At 42.1% G+C, this 26,351-nt stretch overlaps 1 protein-coding gene across 2 annotated transcripts in view; it reads right to left on the bottom strand.

Moving 5' to 3' along the window:
• LOC132821938 (nuclear body protein SP140-like protein) overlaps positions 1 to 26,351 on the bottom strand; it is a 51,445-nt gene that overhangs the window by 17,367 nt on the left and 7,727 nt on the right. The window contains exons 2-7 of one of the 2 annotated variants that reach the window (XM_060834931.1): positions 25,352 to 25,499; positions 21,018 to 21,186; positions 16,075 to 16,251; positions 15,318 to 15,458; positions 12,132 to 12,271; positions 8,213 to 8,269 (exon numbers count right to left, since the gene is read on the bottom strand). In XM_060834931.1, the coding sequence (XP_060690914.1) occupies positions 8,213 to 8,269; positions 12,132 to 12,271; positions 15,318 to 15,458; positions 16,075 to 16,251; positions 21,018 to 21,186; positions 25,352 to 25,498 (831 nt within the window). In that variant the 5' untranslated portion in view covers position 25,499. The remainder of the gene's footprint in view (positions 1 to 8,212; positions 8,270 to 12,131; positions 12,272 to 15,317; positions 15,459 to 16,074; positions 16,252 to 21,017; positions 21,187 to 25,351; positions 25,500 to 26,351) is intronic. The other variant, XM_060834932.1, reaches the window with a different exon arrangement.

Here is a 26,351-nt window from a genome sequence, read left to right on the forward strand (position 1 = left end):
TCTTCATCCAGTAAAGTCTAGTTATTGTTAACATCAATCTGATAAGAATCTAACTGGTGATACCACTGTCATACTCCAAGTTTAGCTAAGATGGTCTGTGGTCTAAATCTCCTTCAAAAGCCAGTCTCAAAAAGAAACCTTAGTTTCAACAAATAAAAAGGACAAAGTCCATACATTAATACCATCCTGCTGTGCCTTTGTTAGATTTGTACTCAGCTGAATACAAACTCTGATGAAAAGGAACCATCAAGAATACTAATATTTTGGACATGCAGAAGTATAAAAATTAATTTTTCACGGTTATCTATTTCCTCTCCATTTTTTCTTTATATTGTTATGTGGGTAAAAGTCATGGCAATACTCCACAGATTTAAATGCATGAATACACCATATCGTGGTCTTAACCCTAAAGAATTTGCTGCGGGCTTTTTTTTATAAAGTTGGGATTTCTCACAGAAACTTACAGAATACTGAGTGGCATGGGATAGAGTGGAGTTTTTCACAAGTAGGAGAGACTAGATTCTGAGGGAACAGCCTCAGAGTGAATGGACGACCCTTTCGAAGTGAGTTGGGCAATTGTGACCAGCGATATCATTGCTGGACTGTTAACCTGGAGACCCAGGTAATATCCCAGGGAACCAAGTTCAAATCCCACCTCGACAGAAGATGGAATTTAAATTCAATGAAAATCTGGAATTAATAGTCTAATGAAGATTGCCAATTGATTGCCATCTGGCTCACTAATGCCCTTTCAGGAGGGCAGCTGCCATCCATTCCCCGGTCTGGCCTACATGTGATTCCAGACCCACAGCAATGTGCTTGACTCTTAATTGCCCTCTGCAATTAATGATGGGCACGAAATGCTGACCTAGCCAGTGACAATCTCACCTGGTGAATGAATAAAAACAAAATGAGGAGGAATTTCTTCAGCCAGAGAGTGGTGGCTATGTGGAACTCACTGCAGCAGAGGGCTGTGGAGGCCAAGTCATTGAGTGTATTTAATGCAGACAGATAGTTTCTTTGTTAGTGTGGGATCATGTTAAATAATGACTGGAATTGGTGAGTGGTGAAAATTGCCTCTTTTATTCAGCAATCACAGCACAAGTTTGGGGCAGCAATAGAATCCCGAAATACAATTCTTACAAGAGCTCCTTTATACACAATTCTTACATATATTAAAATGCCGTTACTCTAGTGTTACATCTTTTATCCTTAGTGCAGAAAGGTTTGAGGGGCTTCTGTCCTAGGAGACAGGAGATGGATGAAAACATATGCGAAATGTTGTCTGCTACTTCTGACAGGACGTCTGTCCAGTCAGAGTCAGAGGGTCAGAGATGTACAGCACAGAAACAGACCCTTGGTCCAACTTGTCCATGCCGACCAGATATCCTAACCTAATCCAGTCCCATTTGCCAACACTGGGCCCATATCCCTCTAAACCCTTCCTATTCATATATCCATCCAGATACCTTTTAAATGTTGTCAAAGTGCCTTAACAAAATTCAAGTACAAACAACCTCTGCTTACATAATTGGGAGATTTTAGCCCTTTTGTCTTTTAAGTTAGTAATGGTTAATAGAAATGCTAGGCCTATATTCTCCAAATAAGTTAGAAGATGTATCTATACTTAATAAAAGAATAAAGGATATTAAACTGATTACTGCAGCTGGGTTTCATTCATTATACAATTTCATAGAAGTGCTGTTTTGTCACTTAGTTTCTTCAAGGGATAATGGTCCAGTTAAAAAGTATTTAATAGATATTTAATCTATTCAGGTCCAGGAGATGGTTGGTAAGGACAGATTAATATTATAATGATTCGTGGAGACTTAGTTGGGGATGGTATTGTTCTGTAAACTACACTTATTCAGAGGTAAACACTGCTAGTAGCAAGGGCCGATAAGGTGTGGAAATGCAGTAAAATATAGCGAGCTGCTAAGTGAGTTAATAAAGATAACCTATAACACAACATTTCATAACACAATATGTCCCACAGTCCTCCCTTTTGATTCCACTGAGACCTTTTGAAGAGAATCACAATTCTTATTCGAGCTTACAGAATTTTAACAGCTTGGCAACTACACTTTACAAAAAGCAAAATTGAAATAACAGTAGCAAACATCATGGTGGTGAGTCAGTCTCTGGTCCCGCTGTATTGTGACATGCCTATTGATGTGGGAGGCTTGAATCCAGGTCTCCTTTTCCCAGACCTTGACAGCGCTGGTATGGTCCTTCCCACCTCGTGCCTCAGGGTTCCTTGTGGGTCTTTTTCACAAAAAACCAATTCGGCTGGTACAGTGTTGTGACCTTCCTCCAGCCCATCTTTCACGGCAGCCAATATCTGTGATGAAACAGAACTTACAGCATCGGTCAGTGCTTGACAATAGGATAATAGGGCATCACTCATAAGATGACTTCCCCGGGACTATTGTTCCGAGGAGGGACATTGGCCTGTCTGTCACTATTTCAAATGGACTCAGACTGGTCGTTCTGTTGGAGGTAGCCCTGATGCTACACAGAGCCATCAGTAGAACCTGGGGCCAGGGTATTCCCTCATGATGGTGTTCAGCAAGTTGCTGTTTCAGGATCTGATTCATCCTTTCCCCCTGGGCAGCTGGAGAGCTTCCATTTCCAGCAACTCCTAGACTTCCTTTCCATTTCTGATGGGGGTTCCTGCAGCCATTACGAATCCGCACTGTCTCCATTGTTGGCCAAAGTCATGGGCAACCCCAAAAGCATAGCTGGATCCATACAAATGTTGGCGAAAGTGAGGATTGCAGATGCTGGAGATCAGAGTCAAGCAGGAGGATCAACATTTCAGGCGTGTGCCCTTCATCAGGCGAAAACACATTCTCGATGAAGGGCTTATGCCCGAAACGTCAATCTTCCTGCTCCTCAGATGCTGCCTGACCTGCTGTGCTTTTCCAGTACCACACTCTCAACTCCATATAAATGTTGGCAGACTGATCCTCTGCCATTCTGCAGGCTTCAGTCAGAGTCTGGAATTCTGCTTGCTGTGCCAATTCTCCGGGGATAGGCTTCCTGATGCCATGACGATGTGGACTGTGGTGACAGCACATCTGGCTTTCCTTATGCACTTCTCCATGAAAGAGGATCCGTTTTTATAAATGATGAGGTTTGGGTTTGGCAAGGTCTCATTTACCATATGGTTGCTTTCCTCTTATTCCTGCAGGATCCTAGCACAATTATGATCATCTCCACCTCCTTCTGCAGGCACTGGTAATAGTGAGGCTGGGTTGACTGGGCTTGCACAAACTATGTAGATTAGGGGCTTCTAGGACAGGTTTACCGGGATACTCTATTCATGGAGAGCAAAATGTGTACAGCATGCAGGCATTTATCTAGGAATTTCTGATCCAACACCAGACTTGCAGTAACTTCCATTGCCATGCACATAGCTTATACTGCTCTCAAACAGCTCCCCCATCTGAGGGCTACACTGTCCAATTTCCAAGAGTTATGTCCAACCGGTGTCAGGCTGTCCCCACGTTCCTGGGCCAGCACCACTCTCAGAAAGCCCTCCCTCTCATGTACAAGCAAGGTAAAGTGTTCTCCGATATTGGGGATTCCTAATGCTGGCGCAGAACAAGGTGCATCTTTTAGGTCCTGGAAGGCTTCATCCTGTTCCCTTGTCAGTACAATCTGTTCTTTTGAGTCCAGTTTCCCTTTCAAGATGTCTGTCAAAGGCTGGGCTATTTGGGTGTATGAATCAACGCAGCATCGATTAAAGTTACACAGACCCAGGAAAGCCCACAGTTCTCGGATTGTCGAGGGCTGATTGGCTGCAGGCCAGCTTTGGGTGATTGCCCTTTTCCTGTGGGAGACTTTCCATCAGAGATAGTTGACCTCTTACTGGGGCAATCTTAACCTTCTCCATACTGGCCTTATGACCTTTTTGTTGCAGGTGGTTTAGCAGGTCGATTTTAAATTTGTTTTTCTTTTTCTGAAGGTATCAGTATAGCATCCATGTACTGAACGATAACTGACTGGGTTGGCGGCATTTCGCAGAGGTGGATTTGTAAGGCCATGTGGTATACAGTCAGGCTGTTGTGGAAGCCCTGTGGTAGTCAGGTCCATGTGTGCTGTTGTTGATGTACAGTAAAGGCAAACCATGACTATACTTCAGGTGCTAGGGGTACTGACCAGAGGCCGTTCGATATATCTATGACTGAAAACCACTTGTGGTCTGGTGTTAGGGTACTCATTATAGTCGAGGAGTTGGCTACTGGTGGGGCCATTTGATCAACATGTTGGTTAGCTTTCCTGTAATCTATAGTTAATCTCCATTCCCCACTTGCCTTTCACACGGACTACACCAGGTAATCAGAGGTGCTGTGGGTTTTTACCAGGATCCCTTTTTCCTCTAACTTCTGTATTTTCGAGAGGATCCCTGCAATAGTCGTCCAGCCGATGGGATACTGTTTGGTACAAGGTGGAGCCTTCCTCTAAAAGTGGAAGGTTCCATTTTCAGAAACCCGCTGTCATCCTTGTTTTTACCCCAGATGGAGTGGTCTTCCCTTGGTAGGGTTCTGATGGTCCACGTTACCTGTCCATTACCAAAATGTAAAGAGGAATTCAGCTGGGTGAGGATACCCATTCTGAGGAGCGGCTGGGCTACAGGTCCTACCCATGATTCCTGATGAAGGGCACATGCCTGAAACGTTGATTCCCCTGCTCCTCAGATGCTGCCTGACCTGTGCTTTTCCAGCACCACACTACCTATATAAAAGGTTACTAGCTCTTAGGGGCCAAATTTAAGGTGTATGGGGTTGGTCTGATCGATTTCAATCCTGTCAGCACCTGCTCCATAAGGTGTCCTCACTGTCCTGTCTAGTAGATGGTCTCATATCTCTGGGATAGGCATGTCAATTCTGCTCCTGTATCCAAAAGGCACTCAATGTCCAGGTCGCCTGCATACAGTCCGTCTCCCCTCTGCTGACATAAAGCCAGGAGGAGTGTAGAGGGGTACGGAGAGGGCTCTTCCAGGTTTTGGCCAACTTCAGCAGCTCATGCTGCTGTTGGATGGTTAGTTTTTTTAAACAGTTCTGGGAGATTGGTCTTACTCTCAGCTTTCGGGGTCTCCTCTTCCTCATTGCTTGTTCAGCGACCTCTCCTTTTTGCCAGCTGGCCCAGTGGCTTTCCTTCCCACAGAAGTGACACTTCCCTGGGTATTGTCTTGGGTCTTCCCAGGGTTACTGGGGGTCTGTTTCATTCATCCTGCCTAAAGGACTCGCAATTCGGTACCCATATCTCGGTTGAGATGGAGGGCTCAGTCCATCAAGTCATAGTAATTAGTCCCCTCTGGTCCCAGTCCGCTTTGGTCAGCTTCAACATTTTGGGGAGCTCAGGTTTTAAGTCCGGCCACAAAAGCAGATTTCAGCGGGCCATAATCACAACCTTCAAAATCCTGGACATCCTGCACATTTGGGATGCCTGCATATTCTTTCCAGGTGGTCCTAAACATTTGCTCATATTCTGGGATTTCTCCTGTGGGTTTTTGACTGCAAGCTGTGACTTATGTCCAATTGGTCTGATGCGGACTATACCCCTGTAACCAATGTTTTATTGCTGTCCGGCCAGCTTGCAGCCCCTGCTCGTACTCTCCAAGAGCACCTCTGACTGCCTCATGGAGACAGTGACCTTCTCTTTTAGTTACAATAATGTTCAGAATTTGTATGGATGGAGCACATATATCCCCCTTAACCAGTTTAGTCTTTCCCATGTCTTCATTGGCCTCTTCTTTGGGCGAGGTATTTCTTTAGACCACTTGTCTATATTCTCAAGGGTTGCAGATGTCCATTTTAGTCCTTGGTACCAGAACATCCACCTCACTGCTGACCATTTTTTTCAATCTTTGCTTTCCTGGTTTTTAGAGATCATTAAAATGCTCCTGGGAATATACAGTCCTCATTGCTTTCACTGCTAGAGTCCCTCTGTTTCCCAAGGGCAATAGCTTTGTTTTTCTGAATCCCTTCCTGGATGTCTCGGGTGGTCAGGCACAAATTCTGTGTGGGCTTGGGAACTGGAGGGAAAACTGACAGGACCATTATCTCATTCTTCAGTTTGTTGTTCTCTTTCTCAAGCTCCTGATTTTTAAGGTGAGCGGTTTCCTGGTTGGATGTTTCTTTCTGCAGCTGCTTTTAATCACTTTAAGTTGGCTTACTTCATGGTTGCGAGTTCATCGGGTCATGACATCATTTCTCTGGTGAATTTGTCCCACTAATACAAATAACCATTTAATTCAGTCTTTATTTTTCTGTCGGGTGGTTTTTCCCCAGACCCATCTCGTCATCGAGGGTCCACTGTCCTTGGGGTATATTATACTTCAGCCCGATTTTGGTTAGGGCCTTCCCTAACGTACCCCAAGCTGTTCTGCAACTGCAGCAACATTTCTTCCTCAGTTATGTTAGGAGGGGCTAGCTCGCCTTGAGACCTTGTAGGCAGTTTCCCGGAGTCAGTCATGATCACCCTAATTCACGGGTTGTGGTCAATTTCCTGCCATGGTTAATTCCCTGCCAGAGATTATGTCAGCCGATCCGAGGTCTATACGCAGGAAGCTTCTTACCCTTGAAGAATGATAGGTGGCCGGTCAGTTTAGATGGTATCCCCAGGGATCCTGCCCAACTACGCCAAGTTGTGCGATCGTTTCAAATAACAAAATAAATCTATGAGTGGCAAAAATAGCCTCTTTTATTCAGCAATCACAGCACAAATTCAAGGCAGCAATAGAATCCCGAAATACAGTTCTTACAAGAGTCCCTTTATACACAGTTCTTACATATATTAATTCCATTATTATGGTGTTACATCTTTTATCTCTAGTACACAAAGGTTTGAGGGGTTTCTCTCCTGGGAGACAGGTTAAAACATTTGCTAAGTGCTGTTTACTACTTCTGATGGGACATCTGTCTGGTCTGCTTGCATAATTAGAAGATGTTAGTCCTTTTGTCTTTTAAGTTAATAACTGTTAGTAGAAACGCTAGAACTATATGCTCTAAATAAGTTAAAAGTTATACCTATATTTAGTGAAAGAATAAAAGGATATTAAACTGATTACTGCAGCTGGGCTGTGAGATTTATTTAAATTTGCCAGAATGAGATTAATTCATTCATGCAATTTCATGGAAGTGCTTTGTCAGTGGGGTTCTTGAAGGGAAAATGGCCCAGTTAAAAAGTATTTAACAGGTACTTAATCTATTCAGGTCCAGGTTGGTAAGGGCTGATTAATACTACAATGTTTCGTGGAGACTCGTTGGGGATGGTATTGTTCTGTAAGCTACATGTATTCAAAGGTAAACACTGCTAGTAGCAAAGGGCTGATAAGGTGTGGAAATGCCATAAAACATAGTGAGCTGGTGAATGAGTTAATAAAGATAACCTATAACACAACATCTCAAAACACAATATCTCACACTAGTAAGGGATCAAGGGTTAGGGGAGAAGGCAAGAGAATGGGGTTAAGAAACATATTGGCCATGATTGAATGACAAAACAGACTCAATGAACTGAATGACCCAATTCTGCTCCTATGTCTTATGGTCTTCTCAGAGTGCATACTTCCCTAATTATTGTTTCTGAAACTTTAGCCACAAGCCTGTCATTACTAAAACATTTTTCTTGAAAGAGGATATAAGATTTGCCCCTCTCAAATCTTTTGACATCACCCTCATGTTGAGTAGTGTGTTATTTTTAACCAGGCAAAAGTAAGGACTGCAGGTGCTGGAAACCAGAGATTCCTGATGAAGGGCTTTTGCCTGAAACATTGATTTTCCTGCTCCTCAGATGCTGCCTGACATGCTGTGCTTTTCCAGCACCACTCTGATCTAAAAACTGTTGTTTTTAAACTTACAGCAATGCAAGATTTTCAATTTCACATTGACTGGTACCTATGCATGAAATAGGTTTGGGTAAAAAGTGAGGTCTGCAGATGCTGGAGATCAGAGCTGAAAATGCGTTGCTGGTTAAAGCACAGCAGGTCAGGCAGCATCCAAGGAACAGGAAATTCGACGTTTCGGGCCAGAGTCCGAATGAAATAGGTTTGGGACAACTTTTCTGATGCATTAAGACCCTCAAAACCCTCTGAATATAATTCTGTAGCACACAACCGGTTTGTTTGGCTCCACTATATGCCGAGCAGCTACAACCTCCCCTGATCCCAAAGTAAATATTGAATTCAGGGTCTGATCCTTACCGTAGGGCGGACTGTTTTAAACTTCCTCTTGCCATTTGGACATACCAAATAATTGTTCTGCAAGTAAAAGAACCAGGTCAACACATTTCTAGCTGCTCAACTGAAAAGAAACAATGGAGAAAGTGAGGACTGCAGATGCTGGAGATCAGAGCTGAAAATGTGTTGCTCCTTGGATGCTGCCTGACCTGCTGCGCTTTTCCAGTAACACATTTTCAGCTCTGAAAAGGAACAATAATAAAACTGACATGAATAATTATGTTGCATTCATTCCTCACACACTGAAATCCTGGATCAGCTACAGCTTAGGTTAGCTAAAGAATAAAGCTCTTTCTACACTGTTGCAGCCAAACCCTCTCAGGTAAGCTGCAGTATTGCTAGATACAGAATGATGGTCTCTTTTTGCTTTTATTCAGTCATGGGAAGTCAGCTTTGCTGGCTGGGGCCAGGATTTATTGCTCACCCCGAGTTGATCATGAAAAGGTGGCAGTGAATTGCCTTCTTGAACCACTGCTGTCATGTCGTGTCGGTGCGCTCATAGTGCTGGCAGGAAGGCAGTTCCAAAGAACAAAGAAAATTTACACCCAAGAACAGGCCCTTCAGCCCTCCAAGCCTGAGCCGATCCAAATGTACTGTCTAAACCTGTCGGTCAATTCCTAAGCATATGTATCCCTCTGCTCTCCACCTACTCATGCATCTGTCCAGACGCGGCTTAAATGAATCTACCGTGCCTGCCTCTACCACCTCTGCTGGCAACACGTTCCAAATGTCCACCACCCTCTGTGTGAAGTACTTGGCCGCGTGTATCCCCCTTAAACTTTCCACCTCTCACCTTGAAAGCATGATCCCTGCTTATTGAATCCTTCACCCTGGGAAAAGCTTGTCTCTATCCACCGTGTCTATACCCTTCATGATTTTGTAAACCTCAATCAGGTCCCCCCTCAATCTTCTTTTTTCTAGTGAAAATAAACCTAACCTACTCAACCTCTCAGAGTTTTGAGCCCAGGAACACTCATATTACCATGTTAAAATGCTGTGGCTTGGAGCTGCCCTGGTAAGTCTGGTATTCCCATCCATCTGCTGCCCTCATCTTTCCAAAGAGAACTGGCCTTGAAATTGGAAGGTGGTGTCTGAAGAGCTTTGGTGATAACACACTTACGATGCATTTAGACAGACACATGAACAGGCAGGGTATAGAGGGATCCAGACCATGGGCAAGCAGATGGGATTAATTTATAATGATATCATGGTCGGCACAAACATGTTGGGCCTAAGGTCCTGTTTCTGTGCTGTAATGTTCTATGTTCTCATGTTGAATTTCTGCAGTGCATTTGGAGCTGGTACATTTGACTTGGTGTAGGGAGTGAATGTTTGTCTATGTGGTGCCAATCAAGCAGCTGCTTTGTCCTGAATAGGGTCAAGCTTCTTAATTATCATTGAGCTGGAATCATCCAGGTATCAGGGAGTGGGGTTGGTGTTAATCGATGTGCCTTCATGACCAGACTTCGGGAGTCAGGAAGTGAGTTACTCACTACAGAATTCCTAGTCTCTGACGTGTTGTTGCAGCCACAGCATTTAGGTGGCTAGTCCTGTCCAGTTTCTCGTTAATGTTGATCGTGGGGATTCAGTGGTGGTAATGCCATTGACTTTTTAAAAGAGTGATGGTTAGATTCTCTCTTGTTGGAGATGAATATTCAGCTGACAAGTGGCAAGTGACATCCCAGCCATACAAGGGCCAGACAAACATTCCAGACCTTTCATTTGGTAATGGGCTACCTCAGTGTCTGAGAATTGCAAATGTTTTTGAATAATGTGATCATCAGTGAGTATCCCCATTTCTGATCTTATGATGTTAGAAAGGTTATTGATAATGATGGTTTGGTATAGGACCAAAACTGGGGGAAAAAAAGGTAGACAAAAAGATACCAGCAGGAAGAAATAGTTGAAATGGACGTATAATTCAGGAGAAACATTCTGATAAAAATACAAGAGCAAGCTAACTAATAATGAAACACCATGGATGATTAAATAGCTGAGGGTAAGATTGAAAGTAAAGAAAAAGGCACACATTAACTACATAGGCAATAAAATGAAGGATGACAAGAGGGAATACAAAGAGGTTAGGATAAAGTGAAAACAATAAGGAAAGCAAAGAGAGAAAGTACAAAATCTAATTATCACTGAATATTTCAAACACAGAAACTGCAAAATAAAATCAGACTCAGAACAGTTCCACCAAAAAGGTGCTCAAGAAAATCTCACAGGTAATGACCAACATATTGAACACAATTACATTGCATCAATATTAACCAGGAAGATTAACAATATAGTCATAACATTAGATGAAGAGTGTTTTAAAAATTAAGACATCAAATTGGTAACACATGAACTGACCCAACGCAGAATATATTGAAATGAATGAAACAACATTAGGGGCTCTGTAACAAATGTAACAATTCATTAGAAAAGGAACAAACCCACAGGGCTTGTGGGCTGTCAATGTTTTTAACATATGTAAAAAGGAGAAAAACACATGTTCAGGGAACTATAAGACCAGTTAATGTTTGTGGGAGGGAAGGTCAGATGTGCCAAAGTGTCCTACATTTTTGTCCATTTTGAAATAGTTTGCAAAAATGCCTTTAATCCTGATTCCTGAGTCCAATTTCACAACCTTTTTTTAAAAGCATTAAGATCCATCAACAGATCAAATTGATTTGACATTAAACAGAATGGATGGTTAATAACATAAAATAAACTAATACTTTTGCTTGCAAAGAGGCATGACTAATCCCAGAGCACTGTGCCTTCCCACAGGAATGTGTGCTTTCCAGTTAGAGAGTAAGATATGAAAGGAATGCTTACACTTGGAAATTTGCTCCCTCTATTCCAGTTTTTAAGCATATGTGCATTGTGAATAAAGCAGACCCATGCTCAGTTCTTTTGGTGTCTTGTTTCTGTTTGTTTCAGACTTGTGGGCAGGAAGTTTCTTTGTTTTAATCCAAGCTCTTCATTGAGTCTCAGCCAATCTAGCAGCAGAACTGCAGAATCGGTGCTCAGTTCGAACTGTTTAATCACAGTCGGAGTCTTGGGCCATGTCCTGGAGAGACAGCAGAGCGAGCATGGGCTGATTCACGGACTGAGTCCTGGAGCGGGGAGCAGAGTGAGCACAGGCCAGAGCTGGAGTGGCAGGAGGGAGAATCCTGGATGGAAGCCCCCAGGTGAAGACAGGGGGCTTCTGTTCTGAAGCCTAGTGGGCAGAGACTCATGTTGGAAAAGGACTAGAACCTAAGTACTTCATAGTCACTCTTTATCATCATTCTGGACTGATTAAACTCTATTCCCATGCTAACCTATTTTTTTTACTCTGCGACAACACTTAAAGTATCTGTACCTGGCTACTCTGTATCTAAGATGGTGTGGAGAGGTGGCATTACAAACTTTTCACTGCACTCAGTTGAGTTCACAGGACAATAAGGGCTATTCTATTCTACCGGTCATAATTTATTGGAAGCATTTTATTTGTTAGTTTCCTTCTATTGGCTGCTTTATGTTTCCCATGGGGGAGTGCGCAGATTGAGGAACAGGGTCAATATAAAGTTCCCTACTCCTCAGAAAAACAGAGGTTTAAAGAAAGCACAAGGATAAAGGCTAAGAGACACTAAGAATGTCACAGACCTCTCTCTTTGTACCACACTTTGTATAATCGCTCCTTATGATTGAGCTTCCTTTTTACTGTAGAATGTTATATCACATGCACATCTGCTTTACTGCATGTTTTAGCAGGTCTTTAGAGGATGTTATGACCATTTGAGAATGGCAGAAATGAAACTATTCAAATTAGACTATCAATATGATGGTGAAGATCCCATGGAACTATTTCAGAGTAGGACTCTGCTGTTGAGAAATGCAACATGGAATGTACCTCTAACAACTTGGACAGCGGATAGCCTTTGCAACGAATACTGAGTTTCCAATTCTTGCTTCTGCCTCTGCCACCATTCACTTCAAATTGTTGTGGTGTACACCATTCGTTGTTGTACTTTATACATGGGGTCGTACTTCCTAAATAAAGAGATCAGGAGGAACAAGTGAGGTCAGGAAAACAATAAAGTACAACAACAGAGTCAAGCAGACAATTGCTATAAATCGAATTACACGGGACAGAAACTTTATGTGAGACAGTAATAAAGGCGGCCTTTGTTTGGAGCCACAGAAAATGGGGGAGATACTAAATGAATATTTTGCATCAGTATTTATTGTGGAAAAGGATATGGAAGATATAGACTGTAGGGAAATAGATGGTGACATCTTGCAAAATGTCCAGATTACAGAGGAGGAAGTGCTGGATGTCTTAATAAATCCCCAGGACCTGATCAGGTGTACCTGAGAACTCTGTGGGAAGCTAGAGAAGTGATTGCTGGGCCTCTTGCTGAGATATTTGTATCATCGATAGTCACAGGTGAGGTGCCGGAAGACTGGAGGTTGGCAAACGTGGTGCCACTGTTTAAAAAGGGTGGTAAGGACAAGCTAGGGAACTATACACCAGTGAGCCTGACCTCAGTGGTGGGCAAGTTGTTGGAGGGAATCCTGAGGGACAGGATGTACATGTATTTGGAAAGGCAAGGACTGATTCGGGATAGTCAACATGGCTTTGTGCGTGGGAAATCATGTCTCACAAACTTGATTTGATGAAGTAACAAAGAAGATTGATGAGGGCAGAGCAGTAGATATGATGTATATGGACTTCAGTAAGGCATTCGACAAGGTTCCCCATGGGAGACTGATTAGCAAGGTTAGATCTCATGAAATACAGGGAGAAAAAAATCGCCATTTGGATACAGAACTGGCTCAAAAGGTAGAAGACAGAGGGTGGTGGTGGAGGGTTGTTTTTCAGACTGGAGGCCTGTGACCAGTGAAGTGCCACAATGTTCGGTGCTGGGCCCTCTACTTTTTGTCATTTACATAAATGATTTGGATGTGGGCATAAGAGGTACAGTTAGTAAGTTTGCAGATGACACCACAATTGGAGGTGTAGTGGACAGCGAAGAGGGTTACCTCAGATTACAACAGGATCTTGACCAGATGGGCCAATGGGCTGAGAAGTGGCAGATGGAGTTTAATTCAGATAAATACGAGGTGCTGCATTTTGGGAAAGCAAATCTTAGCAGAATTTATACGCTTAATGGTAAGGTCCAAGGGAGTGTTGCTGAACAAAGAGACCTTGGAGTGCAGGTTCATTGCTCCTTGAAAGTGGAGTCGCAGGTAGATAGGATAGTGAAGAAGGCGTTTGGTATGCTTTCCTTTATTGGTCAGAGTATTGAGTACAGGAGTTGGGAGGTCATGTTGCGGTTGAACAGGACATTGGATAGGCCACTGTTGGAATATTGCATGCATTTCTGGTCTCCTTCCTATCAGAAAGATGTTGTGAAACTTGAAATGGTTCAGAAAAGATTGACAAGGATGTTGCCAGGGTTGGAGGATCTGAGTATAGGGAGAGGCTGAACAGGCTGGGGCTGTTTTCCCTGGGAGTGTCGGAGGCTGAGGGGTGACCTTATAGAGGTTTACAAAATTATGAGGGGCATGGATAAGATAAATAGGCAAAGTCTTTTTCCTGGGGTTGGGGAGTCCAGAACTAGAGGGCATAGGTTTAGGGTGAGAGGGGAAAGATATAAAAGAGACTTAAGGGGCAACTTTTCATGCAGAGGGTGGTACGTGTATGGAATGAGCTGCCAGAGGATGTGGTGGAGGCTGGTACAATTGCAGCATTTAAGAGGCATTTGGATGGGTATATGAATAGAAAGGGTTTGGAAGGATATGGGCCAGGTGCTGGCAGGTGGGACTAGATTGGGTTGGGATAGCTGGTCAGCATGGACGGGTTGGACCGAAGCGTCTGTTTCCATGCTGTACATCTCTATGACTCTATATACACAGAAATGTTGTACAACACCTAGAGTGAAATGTTGGTTTGGTGGTAATGTCACTTGACTAATAATCCAAAGGCCTAAACTAATGTCCTGGGGATAAGGAGTTGAAATCCCACCAATTAATAAAACAAAACCTGGACTGTTGAAATTTTGATTATATAATGGTGACATGAAGCTTCTATCAACTGTTACCAAATATCCATCTGGTTCACCAACGTCTTTTACGGAAGAAAATTTGCTGTGCTTACCTGGTCTGGCCAAGTGTAGATTTGTTGGGCTGAAGGGCCTGTTTCCACACTATAGAGATTCTATGATTCTCAGGATTCTATATGTTAGTTCGAACTCTTAGCTATCTGCTGAAATAGCCAAGCAAGCCACTTACTTTAACCAAAACACTTCCAAAAGTCATAAAGGAACAAAACCATTGCATACTCAATGGCAGGCCTGGCTCTGCTTAGCAGCTGGTCCAAAACTGGAAGATCTGTCTCACAAACCAGTCCTTTCATTCTGACCATCTGGTCTTGTTCCTTCTATGAAACATCTAGGAGCTTGGAATCTGATCTTTCCTATGTATTTCTTTATGCCAATGCCTCAGCCAAGCTATATTGACTGATCACTACCCTTTTCTCCTCCATTTAAACAGTGGTAATTGTTTGAAATTTGCCATTCTTGCATTTGTCCTGATGACTACAAAGAAAAACATTTGGCAACACATCTGTCCCTTTGGCAATCTCTCTCATCCAATACCACTCAGAAACTAGAGAACAGCTGGTCATTTTTCTCACCACTATTAATATGAGACAGATAACTGCAGCACTATGCCTATAGAACAATGATTATAATGCAGGTGCAATCAATTTCTTTGGTATCTCAGCTGATATGAAATGTGTTTTAAATAAAAATTATTTTGCTCTTGATGTAATGCTATGCTATTTTGACAAAAACAAAGGCAAAAGCTCATATGAAGATGTAAAAATAATTGCTACATTTGATATGCTTTTATTTTTTGGTTACATTTATAAAAACTTTTTAGATCTCATGGTTTGGATAAACTATTTTTGAATGTTCAAGGATTTGGGAGCTCACTTTAGGAGTGATGTTCAAAACAGGAGTGATGGATAATACAGGAGTTGGAACAACTGAACATAAAGTAGTTAAAAAACACCCAAAGATGGGTCAGTTACCATGTGCTAGTCTTTTCTTGTCCAATATTCCAGTAATGTCACCACAGTTGACAGGCAGTTCATTGGAGTCAAAGTACCCTTCCTTTGGGGGAGAACAAGACCTGTTGGTTCTAACATTTGGTTTGATGCGTTTCTCTTTTCCTGAGCAAAAAAAAATAAAACAGAGATATAAAAATTGAGAAAAAAAAAGAGAGACAAAAAGATAGTGTGAAAGAGAAAATTACAGATGTATGGGGAAAGGGAGAGAAGGAGAATGTGAGGCAGACAGAATACTTTTTACATCTTTTTTAGTCCATGATAGAAATGTAAAATTTATACTCTGATATCAACCTAAAAATTACCTCCAGAGCTACAATAGTGAGAGACGTTGCGTCTGTTGGTGTGTGTGTTTGTGTGTGTCTATAGCTGTGGCATGAGTGTGAGAGTCTCTAGGTGTGTATGCATGTTTATGTGAGTGTAAGACTGTGTGCATGCACGTGTGTGTGTGTGTGCGTGTGCGTGCGCATGTGAAAGAATAAGTGAGTGTGACGGAGAGAGAGTGTTTGTGAATGTGTGCGAGTGTGTGCGTGTGTCTCAGCATGTCTGAGTGTATGTGAATCTGTGAGAGTATGAATGTGTGTGTGTGTGCGCGCGAGTGTCTGTGAGTGTATACCAATGTGCATGAGTGCGATCGAGTGCGGGTGAGTGCGAGCCAGCGAGTGTGTGAGAGTGTGTAGTGAAGCCTTAAGCAAATGTTATGAGAAGACTGGCAGCTCACGGTTTGGATCTTTGCTGCATTCTGGGCTCTGAACTTTGCTGCACTTTTCAGTTTTCCCATTGGCTGAGTGAGATGCACATTCTTCATCAGGATGCTTTCTCTTCCCCATGATACTCTGCTTGCCCTTTCCAACAGGATTGGTTCCAAAACCACGCTTTCCTCTATCTTCATTCAGTTCTAATGATAGGCCAGAGGAAGGTGCAGTCAGTATATAGGAAGAAACAAAGAAAAATAATTCCCTCCTTTTAGTCAGACACAAGAGTGAAGGAAGTGAGATGTATTCTTTGGTATCACTACACCTACATTAACTAGCTTAATGAAGAAAGTTTAATATTGTTGAAACCATCAGAATTCATTAGTTCCTGGCAGTCCATTATTGTGCAAATCTTTCCACTATTTATCTGTCTTCACAAATGGAAGAGTGAAGACACAAAATGAGAATGAGTGGATCCACTGAGAATTTACTACTGGAGTGTTCCATCAGTAGCTAGACTTTTATGTTGTAAGTGTGGCTTTGTGTGGGCATGTGTTGTGTGACAGAGAGTGTGTGAATGAGTGTGTGTGTGTGTGTGTGTGTGTGTGTGTGTGTTTGATTGACTGCGAGTGGCCAGTAAGGACCTCAGGCTTGCCCTGCCAGTCTATAACACCACTGCTCACCACACCTAATTCGAGGTTATTAGAACCTAGAAGAACACAGGGCAGGAACAGGCCCTTCAGCCTACCAAGCCTGTGCTGTTCCCTTATCCTTAGGTAAGCCCACCACTTATTATTTGTATGCGGTTTCTATCTTTCTCTTCTCCCTCCGTTCATGTGTCTATTTAGATATGTCTTAAACATTGCTAATGTGCCTATATCCTCCATTCCCACTGGCAAAGTGTTCCAGGCAGCCACCACTCTGTGTGTGAAACATTTCCCTGCACTTCTCTCCTAAACTTGTCCCCTCTCACTCTGAACCTGCGTCCTTTTGTAGCTGACCTTTCCAATGGAAACATTTTCTCAACATTTACCCGATCAAGCACTTTCAGAAACTGTATATTTCAATAAGATCATTCCTCATTCTTCCAAATGCTAATGAGTGAAGTTCTAATTGATTTGTCATTCTTGATAAATCAACCGCTTTATCCCAGAAATCAGCCTAGTGACTTTCTTTTTAACTGTCTCCAATGCCAACATATCTTTGCTTAAATATGGGGACTACAACATACACAGGTGTGGCCACACTAACATCCTTGTAACAAGACTTCCTTATTTTTTTAAAACTCTAACCAACATCTCCTATACCAACCCTGAGCAATAAAGGCCAAAATTCCATTTGCTTTCTTAATTACTTGCTGCACTTGCATTCTAACATGTGTTTCATGCATACGAATGCTCAAACCTCATCTCTATGAGATTTTTATAATCTTTCTCCATTAATAGTTTGTAGCTTGACTTCCCCAACAAAGTGCATGACCTCACTCTTTCCTACGTTAAACCCATCTACCTGTTTTAGACCACTTACTCAAATTTTCTATATACCCTTGCAGAAGTCTAAAAATCACACATTTTTTAATACCATCAGTAAATTTGAATGGATTACAATCTGCCTATTCCTGAAAGTCATTCATAGAAATAATCGAGTCCCTAGAATTAATGCTTGTAGCACTCTACCAGTTAAGTCTTTCTGACCTGAAAAAGACCATAAGACATAGGAGCAGAAATCAGGCCATTCAGCCCATCGAGCCTGCACTGCCATTCAATCATGGCTGATATGTTTCTTAACCACGTTCTTGCACTTTCCCCTGTAATCCTTGCTGCTTTGACAATCAAGAACCAATCTATCACCGTCTTAAATAAACTCAATGACCTGGTCTCCACAGCCTTCTGTGGCAGTGAATTCCGTAGACTCACCACTCTCTGGCTAAATACGTTTCTCCTTATCTCTGTTCTAAAAAGGTCTTCCCTTTACTCTAAGGCTATGCCCTCAGGTCCTAGTATCTCCTACCAATGAAAACATCTTCCCATCATCTACTCTGTCCAGGTCATTCAGTATGTTTCAATCAGATCCCCTGATCCTTCTAAATCCCATTGATGATCATTCCAGAGCCCTCAAACCAATTAATTTTGAATCTGTCTTCAATGCACTAACCAATCCTCAATCCATTTGAAGACATTGCCTCTAATACTTCTACCTTATGCAGTAACCTTTTAAGTGGCACTTTACAGAATGCCTTCTTAAATTCAAAAAGAAACTACATCTACTTATTCCTCTTCATCAGCTCTGCTTATTACATACTCAAAAAAAATCTGGGAAATATGTCAAACATGACTTCATTTGCACTAAATCATATTGAATCTGTGTGACTGAGTTAAGCTTTGCTAAATTTTCTGCTATTTCTTCCTTAGTAAAAGGATTCTAGCATTTTCTTAACAATTGATTTTTGGCCAATTATTCAATAGTTTCAAAGCTTTTCTCTCCCTTCCTTCTTGAAGAGGGGCATCATATTAGCGGTTTTCCGATCCACTGCAATCCTGCCAGAATCCACCGAATTCTGGAATATTTCCAGCAATGCCTCCACAATCTCTGCAGTCACTTTCTTTTAAACATTTGAATGCAGGCCATTTAGGCTTGGTGAGTAGCCTGCCTTTAGTCTCATTAGTTTGACGAATTCTTTATCCCTTAAGACATAAGAACTTTTACCCTCTTAGCAATGTTTACAGTAAAGAAAAATATAAATTATTGGTTTACATTATCTGCAATTGCTCTGTTATCAATCCTCTAGTCTCATCCTCCAAAAAGGTGCTACACTTGCTTTAGCTGTCTGTAGAAGTTCTTGCTTTTTGTTTGCATATTACTTCTGTAATCAATTTTCTTCTTCATTAGCTTTTTAGCAGTTGGTTCCTAAAAGATTACTAATCTTCCGTGCTACCATGAGTTGTCACGGTCTGTTGTCTAATCTTTTTATGAGAGGTAGGTCTCATTGTCTTCATCAACATTTTCTGCCAAACCCTAATTGCCCCAAAAAAGGTGGTGAAAAGCCACTTTCATCAACTGTTGCATTCCAGTACTGTTAAGGAGGTCCCTGTTAAGGAATTTGACACAACAGCAAGTAATTTATTTAAATATTATCAGTATTTATTTACTGCCATAACATTTAGTCTTTTATCCCATCAATCTCAGCCAACTCATACCTATGTAATTTCATTTCTTTAAATTTGAGTGTCAGGTTTGAGACTGGAGCATCTGTGTTTCATTTACAAACTTGATAAGGAACTAAATTGTATTATGACCTCTACATCTCTGCGGATCTTTTACCATGATATTACTAATTATCCCCACCTATCTACTTGATTTAAAATACCTTCGTTCTGCAACATATGTTTCCAGGAGACTGTCACAAAATTATTCTACAAACTTATCTTCCAGACTAACTTTGCCAATTTGATTGTCAAATCGAAGATTAAAGCCCCCCCACGATTATTATATTGCTTTTGTTTCACATTCCATTAATTGTTTTATGTTCTCTCCAACTCTATAAGTGTTGTTAAGGGCCTTTTAAACTATTTATATCTATATCTTCTGACCCTTGCTGCTCCTGATCGTCAGTTAAAATTATGATACTTTTGAGTTTTGAAGTGTAATTTACTCTGGACAATTCATCTCACAGACTTGGTCACCTTATAACAATGTCTCTTTCTAGCAGTTAGATCAAAACCATTTATCCAATTTTTGTCATTAGTTCATCTATTTTATTGTGGATGCTCCATGCATTTAGAAGACAAGCCTTTAATTCCATCTATTTAAGTATTATTTTCCACACAGGCCTACTCTCTAACACATTATCATCACTAAATACTCTGTCTTTATCCACTTCGATAGTCTTCTCGATTGCCTTAACCTTGTTTTCCTGGATTTCTAAATCATCCTTTACTTGAATTCTCTTATGTTGTTAGTTCAAAGTTTTTTCCCTAACCTGACCTAACTTGCTGCTTCACCCTTTCATTTTTATATTTTTTGGCCAATCTGATCACACCCTGATCATTGCCTGCATCCCTATCCTGCACTATTGCCTTGTCCTTGCTCTTTAATTTTCCAAATCAACTAACTTATGCAGACACTTCAATCACCAATGAAGTAATGCCTGTAGGTTGGGAAGAGTTTTCCAGCCAGTGTTTAACAGTAAACCTCAAAGTTCATTTAAAATTTATCTCATCTTGCTATGCATTGTTTGTGAAAGGTTGGGTTATTTGCGTGGACATCGCTATTGACATAGTGAAGCAACTGTGTGGTGGAGTGTGGATATTGTGTAAGGACTTGTGGAAGAACCTTGTGATGATGTCACGGAGCTGTTCCTCACTTGGCATAAATAACATTGTGTGGTTGGAGCCAGAAACTCTTTAGGGGGAGTCATGAAAGTACATGGTCATGAGTACATGCAGATAGATTGGACTTTAAATTATTTAACAATAAGACTAAAGTCTAGTATATCTATAATTAGCAAGCACACCAGAATTTAGACTAGACATACAATAAATCGTACTGCTAAGAAGTCAAAGTTTCAGGACAATTCTTATCTTTGGTTTCACTTTGATCAGTTTGTCTTACACCAAAATGCAGTGTGGCATCAAGCCATGGAGTAATAGAGTGAATACCTACTATAGAGGTATCAGTGCATCCATTCAAATATGTCAAAAGTTGTACTCGAACCCGACCAAATACCTCTGTATAGTCAAAAAAAAAAGACTTATTTGTAGTACACTTTTCATAACCTCAGGATGCTATAACGGACTTTAGAACCAATAAAATAGTTCTGAAATCCAGTCACATGCTGATAGGGAACATCTACTATGTGCTGGTCACTACTTTCCATTGGGATCGATGGAAACTCACAACAGGATTAGTGACTGCCTTGTACCTCAGGAGTAGATACCTGGCCTCCACCCAGATACCTTCACTTACATACCTTCAACCAAGCTGCACTGCAAGGGATACAGCTTCGGATACTTCTGCATGTTATATTCCTGAAACAAGTTACACCAAAACTTGCGAATGCTTGGGGGATCACTCAATTCCAGGCACTCCAGCAATGAGTACACAGCCTTATTGATGTGTTTTCGAACTTTCACGATTTCCTACAAGAGAAATATGTACTTTGATACTCTGAAGAGCACGATACTTTTGGGATCACAACCACCCAGTTCACCAAGTCCAAACATCACAACTCAAACACTGTAAATTAAACACTAGTCACTGGCCTCCTATCTGTGTAACTTTCAGCCATCAGGATTCATGGTTCACCAATCTTTGGAAGCCAATGGGATCTTCAATTTACTCCAACCACCAGAGGGTGTATTTTGGGACATCTGTTGTTTTAATTAAGTTTAACTTAAAGCATGTGTATACTAGAGGTAAGGATCTTGTGGTGTAGAGATTCCTACTTCTCGGCCAGCAATCCCCACTTCAAGTCCCACCTTCCCCAGAAGTGTTATCATGACATGGACAAATAGGTTAATTAAAGTAACTGTAAATTAGAAGTGTGGAGAGGACAGATTTTGGTAATCAATTAAATCTACTGCTACTTTGGCGTTTCGCATTTTTAAAACATAAATCAACCCAATCAATATTTGCGAAGCAATTTCTGGGACTTAAACCTAGGAATTCTGACCAAGAGGTAAAAGCACTACTTCTGACCTATAGCACACATCATGACAGTGTTGCTTCATTAACATGCAACTTATCACACAAGTTATGCCTGCAACAGCAATGGGTTATCTTTCTACGTTCCCTCTTTTAAAGTCATAGATTAGTATACAAGGAAAAAGACCCTTTGGTCCAACTCATCCATGCTGACCAGATGTACCATTTGCCACCATTTGGCCCAAATCCCTCTAAACCCTTTGCATTTATGTATCCATCCAGAAAAAAAAATGTTTGTTGTCATTAGCTCACAGTTTGCTCCATAAACCTTTCTGTATTATCCTTAAGACGCTTCTTAAAACCTAAGTTAATGACAAAGTTTTTGATCAGTTGCTGGAATAGCCCAAGTCTGCCAATCACAGAAGTGAACGGAAGCGCTGATGAAGGAAATGATACATGGTCAGAAGCTAGCATCTGTGTCAAATATGCAACTAAGGTTATAGTCAGGTTCAGCCTCAGACTGAGAGCAACGGAATGGTTTTTCATCGAATAGAATTCCTATTGTCTCCAAACAGCATCGTGTCCAGAACCTGCTCTCCACCTTATTCCATAACTCCAGATTTAGTGAAGCCAATCCATTTAATTTGCACATCTTTGGTCTGTCAGAGGAAGCTGGAGCAACCAGTAGAAACCTACACGGGGATGTAGAGAATGTGCAAACTTCACCGATGCAGGCACCCTAGGCTAGAATTGAACCCAGATCCCTGGCGCTTTGAGGCAGCAGTAAACTAACCATTGAGCCACTATGTGAGTCAGTTTGTGGTTGTCTTTTTAATTGGAGGACAGAAGTAAAAGGCAATGCTTCTTCAAAGGATCCTGGGCTCAACGATATCCTGTTCTACTGTTAATTTGACTTTCTAATCCATAATCCTATCACTGGTAAAGAGCAAACCATACGACATTCCTGTTCATTGCCCACCCCTTTAAAAATGAATATCCAATCTTCTAACTGCTTGGTTAGTTAGCTGGAGCTTGTTAAACTGCAAACGGAATTGCGCCACTCTTCCCATTCCTCATGTTCAACTGAATGCCCCAGCAGGCATGCTGCCTCAGTAACATACTAGTGTTCATTGCTCTATCCTCTCATATCTAACAGGTCATTTTCCAAAAGTTTAACTCCAATGTGAACCTTCAGCCTCTACTGTTCATTTACAGCGTAACCCTTGGGTGTGGAAAAGAAAATCTTCCCGGCAGAAAGCCAGGAATGCAAATACAGGAGAAAGAAGGTGTATGGAAAAGGAAAGGTGTGAGGTGAAAACTAAACTGTCTGGAGTGGAATGTCTAATTCAGGTGTGAGGCAGCAAGTGTATTTTGGTGGGTCCAGTTCAAGAAAGTCTAAGTACTTGGTTCTAAAAATAATAAGAATCACACAAACCCACTGTGACAAAGTTGAATGGCATTTACTAAAACAATGGTGTAGAAATCTGGCACATCGAGAAAGCTTCAGGAAATCCATAGAAGGTTAGAACCTAGAAGGAGGCCATTTGGCCTACTGAATGTGTTCCAAAGTTTTGTTAAAACAATTTCCAACCTCAGGAGAAAATGAGGACTGCAGATGCTGGAGATCAGATCAAGAATGTGGTGGTAGAAAAACACAGCAGGTCAGGAAGCATCTGAGGAGCAGGAGAATCGATGTTTCGGGCAAAAGCACTACATCAAGAATGACGCTTATGAGCCAACGGGGTGGAGAGATAAATGGGAGAGGGGTTGGGCTGGTGGAAAGGTAGCTGGGAATGTGATAGGTAGATGAAGGTGGGGGTAATGGTGATAGACCGGAGAGGAGGGTGGAGTGGATCCGTGGGAAGGAAGATGGACAGGTAGGACAGATCATGAGGGTGGTGTTGAGTTGGAAGGTGGGATCTGGGATAAGGTGGGGGGAGGGGAATTGAGGAAACTGGTGAAATCCACATGGGGCCCTCCAACCACACGGGATCATGGGTGGAAGATGAGGCATTCTTCCTCCAGGTGTCGGGTGGTTAGGGTTTGGCGACAGAGGCAGCCCAGGACCTGTATGGCCTTGGCAGAGTTGAAGTGTTTGGCCACGGGGCAGTGGAGTTGTTTGGTGTGGATGTCCTGGAGATGTTCTCTGAAGTATTCTGCAAGTAGTTGTCCTGTTTTCCCAATATAGAGAAGACTGCATCGGGAGCAACGGATACAGTAAATGACATGTGTAGAAGTGCAGGTAAGATTCTGATTGATGTGGAAGGTTCCTTTGGGGCCTTGGATGGAGATGGGGGGAGGTTTTGCAATTCCTGTGGTGGCAAGGGAAGGTGCTGGGAGGGGATAGCATGAGTGTCGCGGAGGGAATGGTCTTTATGGAAAGCGGATGTGGTGGGGAGGGAAAACTGTTTGTAGGCGGCAGAAATGGCAGAGGATGATGCAATGTATACGGAGGTTGGTGGGGTAGAAGGTGAGGACCAGGGGTGTTCTGTCCTTGTTGCGGCTGTAGCGTTGGGGTTCGAGAGTAGAGTTGTGGGAAGTGGATGAGCCGCACTGGAGGGCATCATCGATCACATGGATGGGGAAATTGTTGTCTTTGAAGAAGAAGGCCATCTGGTGTGTTCAGTGGTGGAACTTGTCCTCCTGGGAGCAGATGCAGTGGAGGTGGAGGAATTAGGAATAAGGTTTTTACAGGAGGCAGGTTGCAGGAGGTGTAGTCCAGGTAGCTGTGGGAGTTAGTGGGTTTGTAGAAGATGTCCATGTTGAGTCGGTCACCGTTGTTGGAGACAGAGAGGTCCAGGAAGGGGAGGGAGGTATCCGTGATGGTCCAGGTGACACAACCTCATGGGAGCATGAGATGGCGCCAATAGTCATCAATGTAGCAGAGGAAATGGTGGGGAGTGGTGCTGGTGTAACTCCAGACGATGGACTGTTCCATGTAATCGACAAAGAGGCAGGCATAGCTGGAGCCCATGTGGGTGTCCATGGCTCCCCCTTTGGTCTGGAGGAAGTGGGAGGATTCAAATTATCAAGGGTGAGGACCAATTCAGCCCAGCCTGATGAATTTGTCCCTCTAGCCTCCCCAAGTTGCAAATGGCCTGTATGTGAGTGCTAGCATATTCAAAAGATAGTGAGGACTGCAGATGCTGGAAAGTCAGAGTCGATAAAATGTGGAGCTGGAAGAAGCATGACGAAGGAGCAGGAGATTTCAAACCCCAGCCTAATGAGTTTGTTTTTCTAGCCTTATCTCTACCTTGGTTACAAATATCTGTCAAATCTCCCCTAAAAAAAAGTACAACTTTCTTTTCCCTCATCTACTCCCACTGACAACATTCCATGACTTCCAACAAACCACTGTCTGGCAATTTCTCCTCATCGTCCCCCTTGCTCTTATTTTGAAATCTCTGATGAGCTTTAGTCACCAATTCCCCAAGGAAAGGATACAATCTCCCATGTTAATGATAAACCTTTTATCTTCCACAACTCAAATGGGAATATTATTAGTTTTCATCACAACTCCTCAGTATTTTGTCATGCCTGGAATCATGCTGATGAATCCACAGTGCAAATTTAGTACACTTGCTACAACATGGTGCTCCATTCAGTCTTTTAAGTAAGGTCAAACATTTCTCTAAGTTTTCCCACCGAGACGTTACTCACTTGGAATTTTTCATTGGTGATTACCAGCTTGTCCCGAAGACCATGGACGAATGGGAATAAATTATCGATCGCAGAGGAAATGTCTGCTTTATAGGTGCAAAGCTTCTGCCTGAGTTCTTCATCAGTAAAAAAACCAAGGAAAGACATACTGTAGGAGAAGATAATGAACATATTCCTCAATTGGCATCACAGTATATATCATACCAGCCAAATTCTTTGAATTGGGCAATATAATTGTAATTATAAATCATTCAAATGTGTATCAAGGGAGAAAAAGATAGAGGAGTTTAACTTTTAAATAAAAAAGACAGACTTATTGGCAATGATTTTAGGCTTTGTCTGGGAAGTCCTCAGAACCGGATTGCGATTACAGATGTAAATCACAGCTGAAAATTCAACATTTGATTCCCAAAGTTTGCATCCCGATCCGCCATGCATCAGAAGTAAAGCAAAAGCAACACTAGATCCAGGCAAACCTTTGTTATCCAAAGTGACTGAGTAAATATCACCATTTAATGAATGGTGATTAAATAAACAAATCAAGGTCCAGAACTGCTTGTAGGACCACAAATGTGAAATCCAACAACAAATAAGAAGAGTAAGCAGCACACTCTACCTAGTGATAACTCGGCATAAAGACATCAAACCTGTCACCATTGAAAGAACAAGGACTGGCCGCCTTAAGATAAAGGCTGAGTTATGTTCATGTACCCAGGAGAAGGAAGGCAATTAAGTAAGAGGGGGGTGCTCCCTGATTAAGACATACTGTATTTCTGTCTTTACTTGCAGTCTGGTCAGATTGTAGAGCTTGAATCTGATGGAGGTAGATGCCTAACCTATCTCCAAGGAAGGCAAAGAGAAGGGGTTGACTTTAAAGGAACAAGATCCTGGCTTCTGGTCCTGTGTTCTGCGCATCTTGTTGCTTGGTTTGGAATGGATGACTTGTCGCGATTAAGATGGGCAACTCAACAATTTCCATCTCCAATGCTTGTGGTGCATT

Source organism: Hemiscyllium ocellatum, chromosome 13 (genome assembly GCF_020745735.1).
Source record: "Hemiscyllium ocellatum isolate sHemOce1 chromosome 13, sHemOce1.pat.X.cur, whole genome shotgun sequence".
In the NCBI taxonomy this organism is placed as follows: Eukaryota; Metazoa; Chordata; class Chondrichthyes; order Orectolobiformes; family Hemiscylliidae; genus Hemiscyllium; species Hemiscyllium ocellatum.